The sequence below is a fragment of the Alosa alosa genome, chromosome 17 (genome assembly GCF_017589495.1).
Source record: "Alosa alosa isolate M-15738 ecotype Scorff River chromosome 17, AALO_Geno_1.1, whole genome shotgun sequence".
NCBI classification, from domain to species: Eukaryota; Metazoa; Chordata; class Actinopteri; order Clupeiformes; family Clupeidae; genus Alosa; species Alosa alosa.
Window position 1 is genome coordinate 27202382 of NC_063205.1, and position 13630 is coordinate 27216011.

At 41.9% G+C, this 13630-nt stretch overlaps 1 protein-coding gene across 1 annotated transcript; it reads left to right on the plus strand.

Moving 5' to 3' along the window:
* The first annotated feature begins 91 nt into the window (after positions 1 to 91).
* On the plus strand, positions 92 to 13459 carry ddx24 (DEAD (Asp-Glu-Ala-Asp) box helicase 24). Its single transcript, XM_048267982.1, has 9 exons — positions 92 to 207; positions 1160 to 2194; positions 3414 to 4022; positions 4667 to 4820; positions 7005 to 7517; positions 8733 to 8808; positions 9638 to 9826; positions 11784 to 11913; positions 12434 to 13459. The coding sequence occupies exons 2-9, from the start codon at positions 1174 to 1176 to the stop codon at positions 12691 to 12693; spliced, it is 2952 nt and encodes a 983-aa protein (XP_048123939.1). The 5' UTR covers positions 92 to 207; positions 1160 to 1173; the 3' UTR covers positions 12694 to 13459.
* Positions 13460 to 13630: the final 171 nt, after the last annotated feature.

The window sequence follows — 13630 nt, forward strand, 5'->3', positions numbered from 1 at the left end:
ACCAGAACCATCTCAACATCCACCACTAGAGCGCGCAATCTGGTTGCGTGTTTGCAACCCTGATGTGATTGGTCAGTGAATCAACCACGTGAGGAAGACATGGCAGCCGCCTCGTGTGCCACATGAGTGTCTGTTTCTTGAGTGTTTTTGTGGATATTTGGACATTCAACGTTGACGTGCCGGAACATCTGTTTGGAGACTGAAGAGGTAATTACGTTACTAAATGGAGCTATTTTTATAGGCCATTAAAGCACGTAATATTTGAAAATAAAGACGGCAACTTTGCTTCTTAGTCCCTCGTAACACTTTCACAGCAAGTTGGCTAATAACTAAGTTAGCCATGGAGGTATCTGTCTATAACGATAATATCATAATAATCTAAGCATATATACATTCAGCAATATGAAGCGTGTGTTAAGTTATTTCTTTGGTCTTGAACAAGCAGCTAACATGGAAACGACGATGGTGTGTCTGAGCTAGTGAGCTAACGCCAGTGTTCTGTGGGTTGTCATGTTAGTTTTTACTCATTTGCACTTGAAGGTTAATGTTGTCTGTCAGTTAAGTAAAGAATGCCAGAATACCCACTACATCAACTAAGTATGTACTGATTAATAATAATAGAGAGAAATCCGATTCCTACCACACCAGTATACTGTGCTCAACGAAACCAGAAATTCCAAGAGTGCAACACTGCGCTGCAATATGATCATAGCAAGAGACTAGAGAAATGAAGGCAGCTTGCTGAAAATAATTAAAGTTAGGATTTACCCGACACTAGATTGTTGTTGTAGTTCATACGGTTGTGATTTAGGCTACACAGTAAATACTAAGTATCTTACATTAAAACTAAAGCAACACAGAAAAGGGCACAGAGTTGATTTTTTTTATTCCAAATGTTGACTAATGCATTTCATATTGTGCATATGTACAAAAAAAACACCTCGTCTCCACCATCAGTAATCGCTGTTCCCATCCACTGGTGTGTCCGTTAATTAACTGAATTGAGCTGTAGCATCTGAGATCAATTGTAATGCTCAGATTAGTTATCTCTGCACATGTTGTCCTGTCCAGTCTATGATGTCAATGTCATGTCGTTGGATCAGTAGTTGTCTTGTGTTTCTCAACAGATTTTTCTTATCTGCTGTTTTCTCTCTCCCAGTCAGTGATACCACTATGAAGCCCAAGAAGCCCCTGCCCAAAGGCAGACGCCTGAGCTCCCACAAACGAGGGATACTCATCAAGGGCAAGTGGAAGGCCGTGCAGCTGGACCCAAGCCTTTTCGCCAACGAGGACATGGGGGGCCTGGTCTGCTTTGAGGAGCTGACCGACTACTCGCTGGTCGATTCAGACCGAGCCCTCATCGCAGCAGAGGAGAAACCAGAGAAAACGGCTAAGAATAAGAATAAGAAGCGAAAGGCGAGTGAACTGGAAGCTGAGGAGGAGGAGAAATTGGCGGACGAGGAAGGAGAGCTGGAGGAGGAGGAGGCGGCAGCGGTGGCTTTGGGGGAGGATGAAGATGCTGAGCAGGAAGACGGAGGGCCAGAAGGAGACGATGCAGCAGTGACAGAGAAACCAGCCAAGAAGAAGAGAAAGAAGCAGAAGAAGAAGAAGAAGAAGGAGAGTCAGCCTGCAAATGAAGCGGACACTACAGCCACTGAGGCCACAGGTGCTGCTGAAGAGACGGGGCAGAAGATGTCTGCTGACCAGACCATGGGAGACAGGCAGGAGACCACAAACAAGAGCCAGGATGACGAAACCAAAGATTCTGTGAAGTCCAACAAAAAAGACAAGAAAAAGAAGGAGAAGAAGAAGCCAGACGCCACCAAACAGACTGCAGCCTGCCAAGAGGAGCTGGCGTCCTCGGCGCCAGGCTCTCAGCCCAAGAAGAAGAAGGAGAAGAAGAAGAAGAAGAAGCCGGACATCACCAAACAGACTGCAGCCTCCCAAGAGGAGCCGGCGTCCTCAGCGCCAGGCTCTCAGCCCAAGCAGAAGAAGAAGGAGAAGAAGAACTGGACCGCGATGGGTGGTGCCTCGGAGGCGTCGGACGTGTCGGCGTGGAAGGACCTGTTTGTGCCCGAGCCTGTACTGCAGGCGCTGAGCAAGCTGGGCTTCTCGGCCCCTACGCCCATCCAGGCCCTGGCACTGCCACCGGCTATCCGGGACCATATGGACATCCTGGGCGCCGCGGAGACAGGTAAGCGGAAACCTCCTGCAGACCCTCTACTGAATTGAAATATATACATTGCAGTTCTGCTACCTTAAAGGGACACCAGGCAAGCCTGATGCTTTTTCTCTACAAAGCTCCCCCTAGCGACTGTACGTGTCGATACGTGTGCGAGCCCTTGCTCAGTCTGAAGCTCTTTTCCTTTTCTTTTCATCTTCCGTCAGGGGTTTTCGCTGCCTCTTCGCCGGCTCTGCCAGTATACACACGTTTGCAACAATCACTAGCGTTTTGTTAGCCTGCCTCTGTGCTGGGGATGCAGGATGTAAACTGATCCTGCTTCTTGTGATGTCTGAGACTTTGTGAGGCTGAAGTTCGCCAGGTACGATACACCAAACTTGCAAGCAGGATATTCTTCCTACAGGCAGTAGGGGCGGGCGAAGGAGTCTTCATTCGCCCTGTATTGAGTCATTTAACCATATACCGACTTACGAAGATGATTAATTAGCACGAAAATCCTCTAGTTATAGTATTGATTGATGTACCGTAATTTCCCACCTATTAGCTGCAGCTTATACATTGATTTTTATGCAAAATTTCTTCAGCTGTGAGGTTAATACACGGGGGCAGTTACTATGGTATTAATATGGTTTTGTTTCTTTTAACTTGCATAAAAACATTGTCCTGCGGCTTATACACAATGTGGCTAATACGCAGGAATTACTGTAGTATTCATTTCAACCTAAAGTTTCCTCTGCATTGTAGCTTGAATGTTATTCCTCATTTTTGTAAGTTGCTTTGCATACAAGTGTCTGCTAAATGATCAAATGGAAATGTATAGCTAGCGACACAAAATGCAATTTTACTTTTACCCTAAAATAATAGCTTCAAACTCATTCGGATGCTACTCTGACTTATAGTACAGAGAATGAAATCTCTGACATTGCCAATGTGCGCCCAGAACAGTTGTATTTTTATTTTATTTTTATTTTTGTCTGGTTCTTTTGTGTGTGCAAGTCCGTCACCATCAATGATCACAGACTGACAGGCTGGTTAAGAGACATTTGAAGAACTTTCAATTAGCAGTTGCCACATTATGTCATTATGTTTGCATGCAATTCCGTGACGTTAAATGTGATTGCACTGCGAGGAATGAGAAGATGACTGGCAAGCAAACTATAACTGTGTCAATACTGTATGTGTCATTTGTAAGAAATTCCACATTTGTCCCCCCCCCTTTTTTCCTCATCAGGCAGTGGAAAGACTCTTTCCTTTGGAATTCCTGTGATCCATAATATCTTGGAGTGGAAACGTGCCTCTGAGAATTGGAAGATGACTAGACTGTCAGACATGTCAGACACCATGCCACAGGAAGAGGGTGCTGTTTCTCCTCCAGCCAGTAATGCCGCTGATGTTGCTGACATTACTACTACCACTATTGCAGAAGAAGAGGCGTCTGAGAGAACCACCAAACAAGAGGAACCAGCAGAGGGCACTGTAGTGACGCCGTCTGTGGTTGTGACTGAAGCAGATGCCGAGAACGAAGATGATGCCATAGAAGGAGAGGAAGATGATGGGGAGGAAAACGATGTGTCGCAGGATGATGATGATGATGAGGAGGAGGAGGAAGAGGAGGGTGGGCTGGAGGTTCATGAAGATGAATGGTGTGATTTGGATGATGATGATGGTGGTGGTGAGGGGGATGAAGTTGACCAAATCCAAATCATGACCACTCAGACTGACTTGGAGAAACCTGATGAGGCCGGTGACAAGCAGCCACTGTTGGCGCTCATTCTCACCCCAACCAGAGAGCTAGCTGTGCAGGTGAAACACCACATAGATGCTGTCGCTCAGTTCACAGGTAGGGGGATGTTTAGTAACCTCTCATTGTGTTATTTTAGAAAAAGTGGGGAAATTATGTAAAAAAAGCATTCTTTCTATAGAATCAAGAACTGCACTTTCACATTGTTGTGACATTAACATGCCATGTCATAAAAATAAGCCAGCACCTGTGCTGACATGCGAACCATGGCTGTGTGAATTGTGCCTTGTTTGATCTATGTGCTTGTAGATAGATAGATAGATAGATAGATAGATAGATAGATAGATAGATACTTAGATACTTTATTGATCCCCAAGGGGAAATTCAAGGTCTCACTAGCATACAGACATCACACACAACATGCACTAACAGCAGAAAAAGTAATACAAGTATATAATATAAAAAAACACAACTAAGCAATAAGGACAGTAGAAGATAAATAATATACTAAAATACAAATTATACTAAATAACACTAAATACAAATCAAGTCTAAAACAGTATCCACATAGTGTGCTTAGGGGTGATTAAGCATGAGGTGCTTGCAATGACTGAGGCAGGGACTGAGCCTGTGATTGATTCTCTGTGCATAGTAAGGTAGTGCAGGCATAAATTGTTGTATTGTGTAGACCTAGTAAATTGTGGCATGTGGCTTGTTTGACTGGTGTGTGTATGTGTATGCAGGCATAAAGACGGCGATCATCGTTGGCGGGATGGCTCCACAGAAACAGCACAGGATGCTGAGTCGGAAGCCAGAGATCGTCATAGCAACTCCTGGCCGTCTCTGGGACCTTATCAGAGAGGGACACCCCCATCTTAAAAACCTCAGATATCTCCGGTAAGATTGAACTCTCCTAAAGACGTACTGTTGAGTAGTTATTACTAGAGTGGGAATCACAGATTAAGGGGCCGTTCACACCATGAACGATAACTGTAACTGCTAATATGAATGACAACGTCCATATGTAAACTATAACTTTAACAACATGAAGAACGCTATCATTGGGGATCACTTTCAGAATGATTTTGACAACGATAAAAAGCTGACAGCCTTTTTCTCAAATTTTACCACATCGATATTTTGTCCCACCCCTTATTATTACACTCTGAATGAATTGGAATGAATCTGTCTGTGTTTGCTCACATAGTTTAAAAGGCACTGGTCAGATTTGCTTCAAATGTTCATACTTTATTGACTAGTTATAGGATTTGCAGTTGCCTGCAGGACTTAAAAGTTCACAGGCCCTGTGCCTGAATTCAGGAGTAGGCCACGCCGTTTAAAAGTGAAAATAGATGATTATATATAACAACTTCAAAAGTTTCTCATGAAAATCACATTCTCACTGAAATTGTCCTGTACTTGACTGCTCTTGTTATTAGTTTTACATATTTTAAGAGTTTGGTTCCAAAACGCTATATCTCCATTTTTTAAGTCATGTTATTTAATTGTGTATTTCAGGTAATATCATTAAAATTGCAGTTGTGTTGTTTTGATTCAGTAAAAATAAATCAAAATATAGCTGCAAGCAGCAATGCGGGGGCCTAGCAGTGTGCTATAGCAGGAATGGCAATGCCATGGCATGAGCAAGCACTCACAGCAAGTTTGATGGCAATTGGATAAAGAACGGCTGAGAAATAAGCTCATTTACTTTGTTATAGTGCCCCTAGAGGCCAAATTACACCAATGTCCTTGTGCGTTCTTACAGTCAGCTCCCATGTCCGTCTACCAAGTTTGGACTTCATACACCAAAGTGTTGCTGAGATATGAGCTCACTTTCTTTATTGCAACACCCCTAGAGGCCAAATGAGACCACTTTCCTTGCATGTCCTTAAAATCAGTTAATATGTCCATGTATCAAGTTTGGACTTCATACAACGAAGCGTTGCTGAGATATGAGCCCACTTCCTGTATTACAGCGCCCCCTGTAGAGGCCGAATGATGCCAATTTCCTAGTGCATCCCCACAATCAAGTACCAAGTCTCTGTACCAAGTTTGGACTTCGTACATCAAAGCGTTGCTGAGATACAAGCTCACTTCCTGTATTGCAGCGCCCCCTATAGAGGCCAAATGATGCCAATTTCCTAGTGCGTCCTCACAATCAGATACCAAGTCCCTGTACCAAGTTTGGACTTCATACATTAAAGCGTAGCCGAGATGTTAGCCCTGTTAGACAGCATCGTCGCCATGTGTGATTGGCTGTCACGGGCAAACAAACTTGAAAATAAAAAATCTGACAAGTATCGTTTGTGCAGCTCGGTCTGAAGATCATCTCCGCCAAGTTCTGTGAAAATCGGATGAAATTTGTAACCGCTGAAACTTTTCGTAGAGTTTGGACTAAATCCAATATGGCGGAGGTCCAATATGGCGAAAAGTGACGTAATAGGGGTCATTGAACTTAGGTCGGTCCAGGGATTCCAACGGTGCCTGATATGTGAAAATCGGACGCACCGTTCAATGGTTACATGCGTGAATGCAATCCAGGCTAGAGTGTTGGGCATAAAGTTCTGTAAATTGGTGAGAGTGATCATGGGACAGTGCTGAATCAGTGTGCCAAATTTCATAACTTTAGACCCAGCGGTTCAATTTTCGGCCAGATTTTGACCTGTTGGTGGAGCTAGATGGCTGGATTTAGAGGTCTGTAAATGAGTGTGAGTGGAGTGTCCCGAAACTTTCTGCCAAAAAATCTGAACTTTTTAGCCAGGCGTTCTATGGGCTGCCATAGACTCCAATAGCGGAAGTTTTATAATAATAAAAGGAAAAACTAGTAACTCAGCTTCGCTGCTAGGCCCCCAATGACAATAACAAAATTACAGTTCCACTAAAAAAAAAGATTTATGAAAATTCATTAAAATGGATAATATAGTGTTTTGGAACCAATCTCTTCATTTGTAGATGTGGCGTGATCTGATTTATCATACAACACTTCAAAAAAACAATGGACATTTTTCAAATGACATTGTGACATGTGACATGTGATTATTGTTGGCTAATGTTGCCCTGTGTCTCCCTCATAAACTTCAGGTCACTGGTCATCGATGAGGCGGACCGAATGGTGGAGCGTGGCCACTTCGCCGAGCTGGATAACCTTCTAGAAATGCTCAGCACGTCCCAGTTCAACCCCAAGCGGCAGACGTTCGTCTTCTCGGCCACTCTGACCATGGTACACAGCCTGCCCATGCGGGTCCAGCAGAAGAAAGGTCGCAAGGTCCAGCCCACCAGCAAGCTGGACCTCCTCATGCAGAAGGTCGGCATCAAGGACAAGCCCAAGGTCATCGACCTGACTCGTAAGGAGGCGACAGTGGAGACACTCACGGAGACTCGCATCCACTGCGAGAAGGAGGAGAAGGACTTGTATCTCTACTATTTCCTGTCGCAGTACCCAGGCCGCACCATGGTGTTCGCTAACAGCATCGACTGTATAAAGCGGCTCAACTCGCTGCTGGTCATCCTGGACCAGACGCCGCTGCCGCTGCACGCTAACATGCACCAGAAGCAGCGACTCAAGAACCTGGAGAGGTTCGCCGAGAGAGACAAGTAAGCAAGCGCTGGATTACACACACACACCATAACACTTTTGGGTTTTATGATATATGCAACTTTGCAATTAATTATAGTTAGTGAAGTTACCGTACTTTATTTGTCCTGAATGAAATGATTCGTCTGCATTTAACCCATCCAGAGATGGTGTACACACACTTTCCTCATTTTGGCCAATTTGTCCTCACTTTTAGACGCAACTCGTCCTCCTTTTCAGAGTCTGGTTGGTGGTCACAATGCGGCTAATACACAGGACATTTCTGTAGTCTTTTCAATGTATTTCTGCACAGAACCTCTTGCATGAAATGGAAAAAATAGTAATTTCCCAAATATTGTCCGCGGCAAAATTTCTTCAGCTATGAGGTTAATACACGGGGAAGTTAATATGGTATTAATATGGTTTTGTTTCTTTTAACTTGTATAATACACTGCCCTTGGCTTATACACAGTGCGGCTAATACACGGAATTACTGTAGTCTTTTCAATGTATTTTTGCACAGAACCGCTTGCATGAAATTGAATAAATAGGCTTCCCTCTTATTCTCTAGCTGGTCGCGGTTGCAGCACCGGTTCAAGCCGTGTCTGAGACGTGGTTACGGCGAAGGCCTTGTGGCTGCTGTAACCTGTTAGCACGAGTGTTGAAATCAGCACACAACGGAGTTGTTCCGCAAATGCAACACAAGCAATGTGTTCAAGCATTAAGTTATATGGGAGTATGAACATTGTTACCTTACATTATGCAATTTCCCTTTCCAGTTACACAAAGTATTGCACTTGTAATGCTGTTAACAGTGTGTAAAAAAAAATACAAAAATAGCATCATAACGCATAAAGTAATACCTTGAAAGTTATTGTGGCAATGGTGTTGCAAAGACACCAAAAACGAAGAGCAAAGGCCTGATGCCATTATTCATAATAATTATTTCATAAGCTCATTTGGATACCAGTCCCACCTTGATCAGAACTTTGCAATATGCTAAATATAGAGTATATTTTTACGTTGTGTTTGTTAAAAATGAATATCGGCTGATTTATCGTTTATACGTTTTTGAAATCCTTATATGGAAATTGGTATCAGTCTTTAAAATCCCCTATCGGTCGGGCTCTAGTTACTTCTGTGTCCGCTGGTGAAGCCTGTAATGTGTATATTTTAAAGTGTGTAATTCATAGTAATAATGGAACAGTTGCTGACTTCATGTGTCTTGACCATAGCTGTGTCCTTCTCACAACGGACGTTGCTGCTAGAGGACTTGATATTCCGAATGTCCAGCATGTTATTCACTACCAGGTATGTCATTCAGCACAACATTCTTTTTTCATCTATCATGAAATCATTTCATATCATATCATTTCATCTATCACTATGCTTCTGTGCTTGTTATTGACGATGTCATCTTTATCACTTGCTTGCTTATTTGACAGGTTACTCTTAAAAAAATTCGACCCATTAGACGTAACTATTTTTTACGCTACATGAATGGAGTGCTTCTGTAGGCTCTATGCACGACTCCATTTTGGATTCACTTGTACTGGCATATCAACTTCCTGTTTACATTAAAGCATTGGCAAATATGGCTTTTTCTGTAGTCATTGTCTTCAGGACCTCCAGGTCTCATGGTAATGTGGAGTAGACCGACTTAGTGAACATTTTGTGTGCCCCTCCCTCAAGCAAATGGGAAGAGGGTTTAAAATGTTCTTAACCTTAATCAAGCAACTGATGTTACTGAACTGGTTAGATAACTTTGTTGTTCGATTAAAAATAGCGTACTTTATTAAAACTGACAGGCCAGTAATCTGTCATTTTCTGTCATAGCCTACTGTGTACAGTATAAAGAGGAAGTTGATTGCCCAGTAGGAAGCAAATTCAAAATGGAGTTCTGCATAGAGCCCGTTGCGCACCCAGTATAGCCTCCCTGTTAGTCTTATTATTTTGTTGGTAGGTCAGTTTAATCATTTTACCTGAAAAGTGTGCTAAAATGTAATTCCTCATTGGCTTGGTATGATGTATTAATGGTATGATATGATATTTATTATTACTCTGAGGTTTCCTTTGCACTGTAGGTTTACTGTAATTCCTCATTGTAAGTCACTTTGGACTTTGCTTATTTGGATTCCAGGTTCCGCGTACATCAGAGACGTACGTCCACCGCAGTGGTCGGACTGCCCGTGCCACTAAGCAGGGTCTGAGCTTGCTGCTGATTGGTCCAGACGACCTGATGAACTATAAAAAGATCTACCGGACCTTGGGGAAGGACGAGGACCTCCCCATGTTCCCTGTCCAGACCAAATGCATGGCTGCCATCAAGGTATGGGGGTTACAACAATTAATCAATTAGGGTGTAGAGGCTTAGGAACTGGGCTAGCATGCAATGGCTGCCATCAAGGTATGGGGGTTACAACAATAATCGATTAGGATGTAGTGGCTAAGGAGCTGGGCTAGCATGCAGTGGCTGCCATCGAGGTAACAACAGTTAAGCCATTAGTGTGGTGGCAGTGTAGTTGGTAAGGAGCTGGAAAAGTTGCCGTCTTTGTGTACTTCAGCAAGACATTATGTAGCTTGTTTTGGATAAAACGATAATTAATTACAAAATTAATAAGTTAATATATTAGTCGCCAACTATTTTGTCCTTACTCCTATAACTGTGAACTAAATATTTTGGCATGTAGACAAAACAAGACATTTGAGAATGTAAGGTTTTGTTGCTTTGAGAAACAATGATGGACATTTTTTTCACCATTTTATGACCTCTTGACAAGGTGGTGATGGTTAGGATTAGGAATAAAGAAATAATACAGAGATTGTCTAATAAACAATGATACATTATATTAGTGCTGTCAGTTAAACGTGTTATTAACAGCGTTAACGTAAACCTATTTTGACGGCGTCAATTTTTTTATTGCGAGACATGCTGTTGCAACAACTAGTAACGTTAGAACAACTACAAAACCACACCGGATCTAGCTAGACCGGAAACTAAACAATATTATTATATTAATAATAAGTACACGCCCCCTTTTAGGTGAAAGATGACTGATATAAAGGAAATCTATGCTGCTGCATCAAAGTGGGGAGCGAAAAGGGCTTATAGTAAACTTACTAAATCTTGAAACAAACATGAATAAAAGGCACAAAATAAGGTTGGTGTAAGAGTTATCTGTGTGTTTATGGGATTAATGTGACCATGTTCCTATGTTTTGCTCTTTCCAGTTTTCTAACAGGAGTGTCACGAATGTATTGATAGGCACAGTCAAACTGCCAGTGGCTGACTATAATTAAGTTCAGCAAGCTTAACTTTACATGTCATAACATCAACTAAACATAAGTCACACATTCATTCTATCACTTGTAATATGAACGTAGCCTATTTCCTACAACTAGGTGAGATAATTGGCTATACTGAAGTTCCACAGTTAGCTAGCTAGCAAGCTAAACCGTTTTGCATGGAATATTATTGTAAGTGTAGCTACATGCTAAATTTGTACAATACATGGGGTATTGCAAACGAATTAGGTTGGTAATGTACATCGTTTCGACATGAGTAAGTACCATAAACATAATTCTTTATAACTGACGTGTTAGTAAAATGATTGAATGTCCTGTGAATTAATAACTAGATGTAACGTCGACGTGTGATTACTAGCTGTCTTTCCCATGATATAATGTTAACATGTTTTCCGCTGAAATGAGGTGTGATGCAGATTAAATGTATCTTTATGATGATGCGCCGTAAAAGTTCCTTATTTTCAACTGAACTCAAAGATGATGAATATAGTATGAATATAATATTTTCTGTTTGTTATGCCCTTTTTAATGTGTGTAGGCCTACATTTTGTGCATGCACTTCTGCAGTAGCATTTATTTCATTTTATATCAGCTATTTCTGAAGAATATATTGTGTTGCCTCAGGTCTGCTGCAAATCTTTTGAAATTGTATTTGAAATAATCAAATAGACCTACATCTTAAAGTTCAGTTAATAAAGTAACTTGCTTTGCTTTCATTTGAATCCCAATCAAGATACACAATAATTACTTTATTGTTAATATTGACTCCTGGAAAGTTCAGAAATGCAAAATAATAGAGTTTTAATCATATGGTAAAATATGTGATTAATCGTGATTAACTATAGGAATTCAGTGATTAATCGTGATTAAAAATTTTAATAGTTTGACAGCACTACATTATATGTAAAATGGTGTTTATGTGCTCTGTAAATATACTCTGTACATAACACAGCATCATCCGCTCTGCGTTACCCTTGCAGGAGCGTGTGAAACTAGCCTGGCAAATAGAGAAGATTGAGTATCACAGCGGCAAAAAGAAACAGCACAACTCCTGGTTCAAACAGGCAGCAGAGGCCATGGAGATCGACCTGGATGACGACCTGCTCATGGGTATATATTCACATCCCTGCACCATAGCCTTTACTGCATGACGGAGAATGTATAAATGTATATGGAGCTATAGACCCTTTCAACAAGAAAAACAAAAACAATGCTTGAACATTCTATTTTGTTCTCAATCTACTTCCGCTTCATTAAGATAACATACGGAATGTTAAAATGGAAGCCTTGTGGGAACAACTATGATGCTGATAATGCTGATAACTCTCTTGAAACGGTCAATAAGTAAGGGATAACGGCCGCTGAGGTGTCCTGTTAGACGGAATTAATGGACGAGGACGAGGGGCATTCCACAACAAAGCTTTCATTTGTAGTTGAGTTACTTAAGCCGTTCTTATATTTTACACTCACCCCTGTGGTTTCCTCCCCATGCAATGCTTTCTTTTTATCTCTCTTTTACTTTCTCTTTCTTTCTTACTTTCTTTCTTTATCTTTTTTCTGTCTCATTTCTTTCTTTCATTCTCTCTCTCATTTCTTTCTTTCACTCTCTCTCTCTCTCTCGCTCCCATAGCTGCGGGCCGTGATAAGGAGGAAGACCTGCAGCAGCAGAAGATGGTGAAGGGCATGAAGAAGCACCTGAAGCACCTCCTGTCCCAGCCGGTCTTCAGGAACGACATGAAGACCAAGTACCCCACGCAGATGGGCCGGCTGCAGCTACCCGAGCTGCCCCTGGCCAGCTTAGAGACGGCCATCACCAGCGTGGCCAGAAACAAGGACAAGAAGAGCCAGTGGAGGAACAACAAGAAGCAGAAGAAAAAATTAGAGAGTTAGAGATTTTCTTTGTTTGGCAGGGGTGCTGATGCAACACAGACACACACACACACACACACACTCACACTCACACATGTGTGAGATGGCTCTGACCAGCGGGGCCAAAAACAAGCACAAGAAGAGGCAGTGGAGGAACAATAAGCAGAAGAAAAAAATTGAGATTTTTTTTGGACAGGGGTGCTGAAGCAACATAAGCACACACACACACACACACACACACACACACACACACACACTCTGTGAATGTGTGAGACAGCTCTGACCAGCGTTGCCAACACCAGGACAATTAGAGGCAGTGGAGGAACAAGAAGCAGAAGAGAAAAAAATAATGAGCTTTTGCAGCAAGTGTGTTGGTTGTGCTAAAGAAGAGCTTTGGTTCATCAGTCAGTTCAGAAAAGACTGCTTGTTTTATTTAAAGTAGGCTCAAGAAGCAGCGGGGTAACAGAAAGCCCAAAAAAAAAAAAATGAGATCTTTAGACTATCGTTGCAGAAGAGGCTGTTTATGTTAAAAATAAGAAAAAGGAAACAAGAAATAGTTTAATTTCTCTCTGAGTGCCTCAGGCAGGCATGGTTTTAACACATAAAAACTGTTAAATGATGATAGAATCTCTGCCATAATATAGGCGAATGAGAGCATCATGAACTCTCTATGTAGAACTGAACTGTAAACTGTACAGTTTGGTTCTTGTACATGTTTTGTAACTGAAAAGATTGTGTGACAGTATGTCCTTGAATACTTCTCTATTATAAAACTTTGAAATATGAACATTGTTTTTAGAATCATTCACCCTTTACAGTGCACATGACATGTATATAGCTCCCTCCAGTGAGGCAGGAAACCTCACCCAGGCGATGCATACAGGTTTAAAGGGGTGGATGAGTGGAATCAATCTGGCATTTACACAAGTGGGGCTGATTGGTTGGTCAGATGGAATGA

Excerpts from the sequence above, each read along its gene's own strand:
- ddx24 (XM_048267982.1), top strand. The coding sequence starts at position 1,174 with ATGAAGCCCAAGAAGCCCCTGCCCAAAGGCAGACGCCTGAGCTCCCAC. Across the intron at positions 8,809-9,637 it reads AGCATGTTATTCACTACCAG|GTTCCGCGTACATCAGAGAC; the intron begins GTATGTCATTCA and ends TTTGGATTCCAG. Across the intron at positions 9,827-11,783 it reads AATGCATGGCTGCCATCAAG|GAGCGTGTGAAACTAGCCTG; the intron begins GTATGGGGGTTA and ends TTACCCTTGCAG.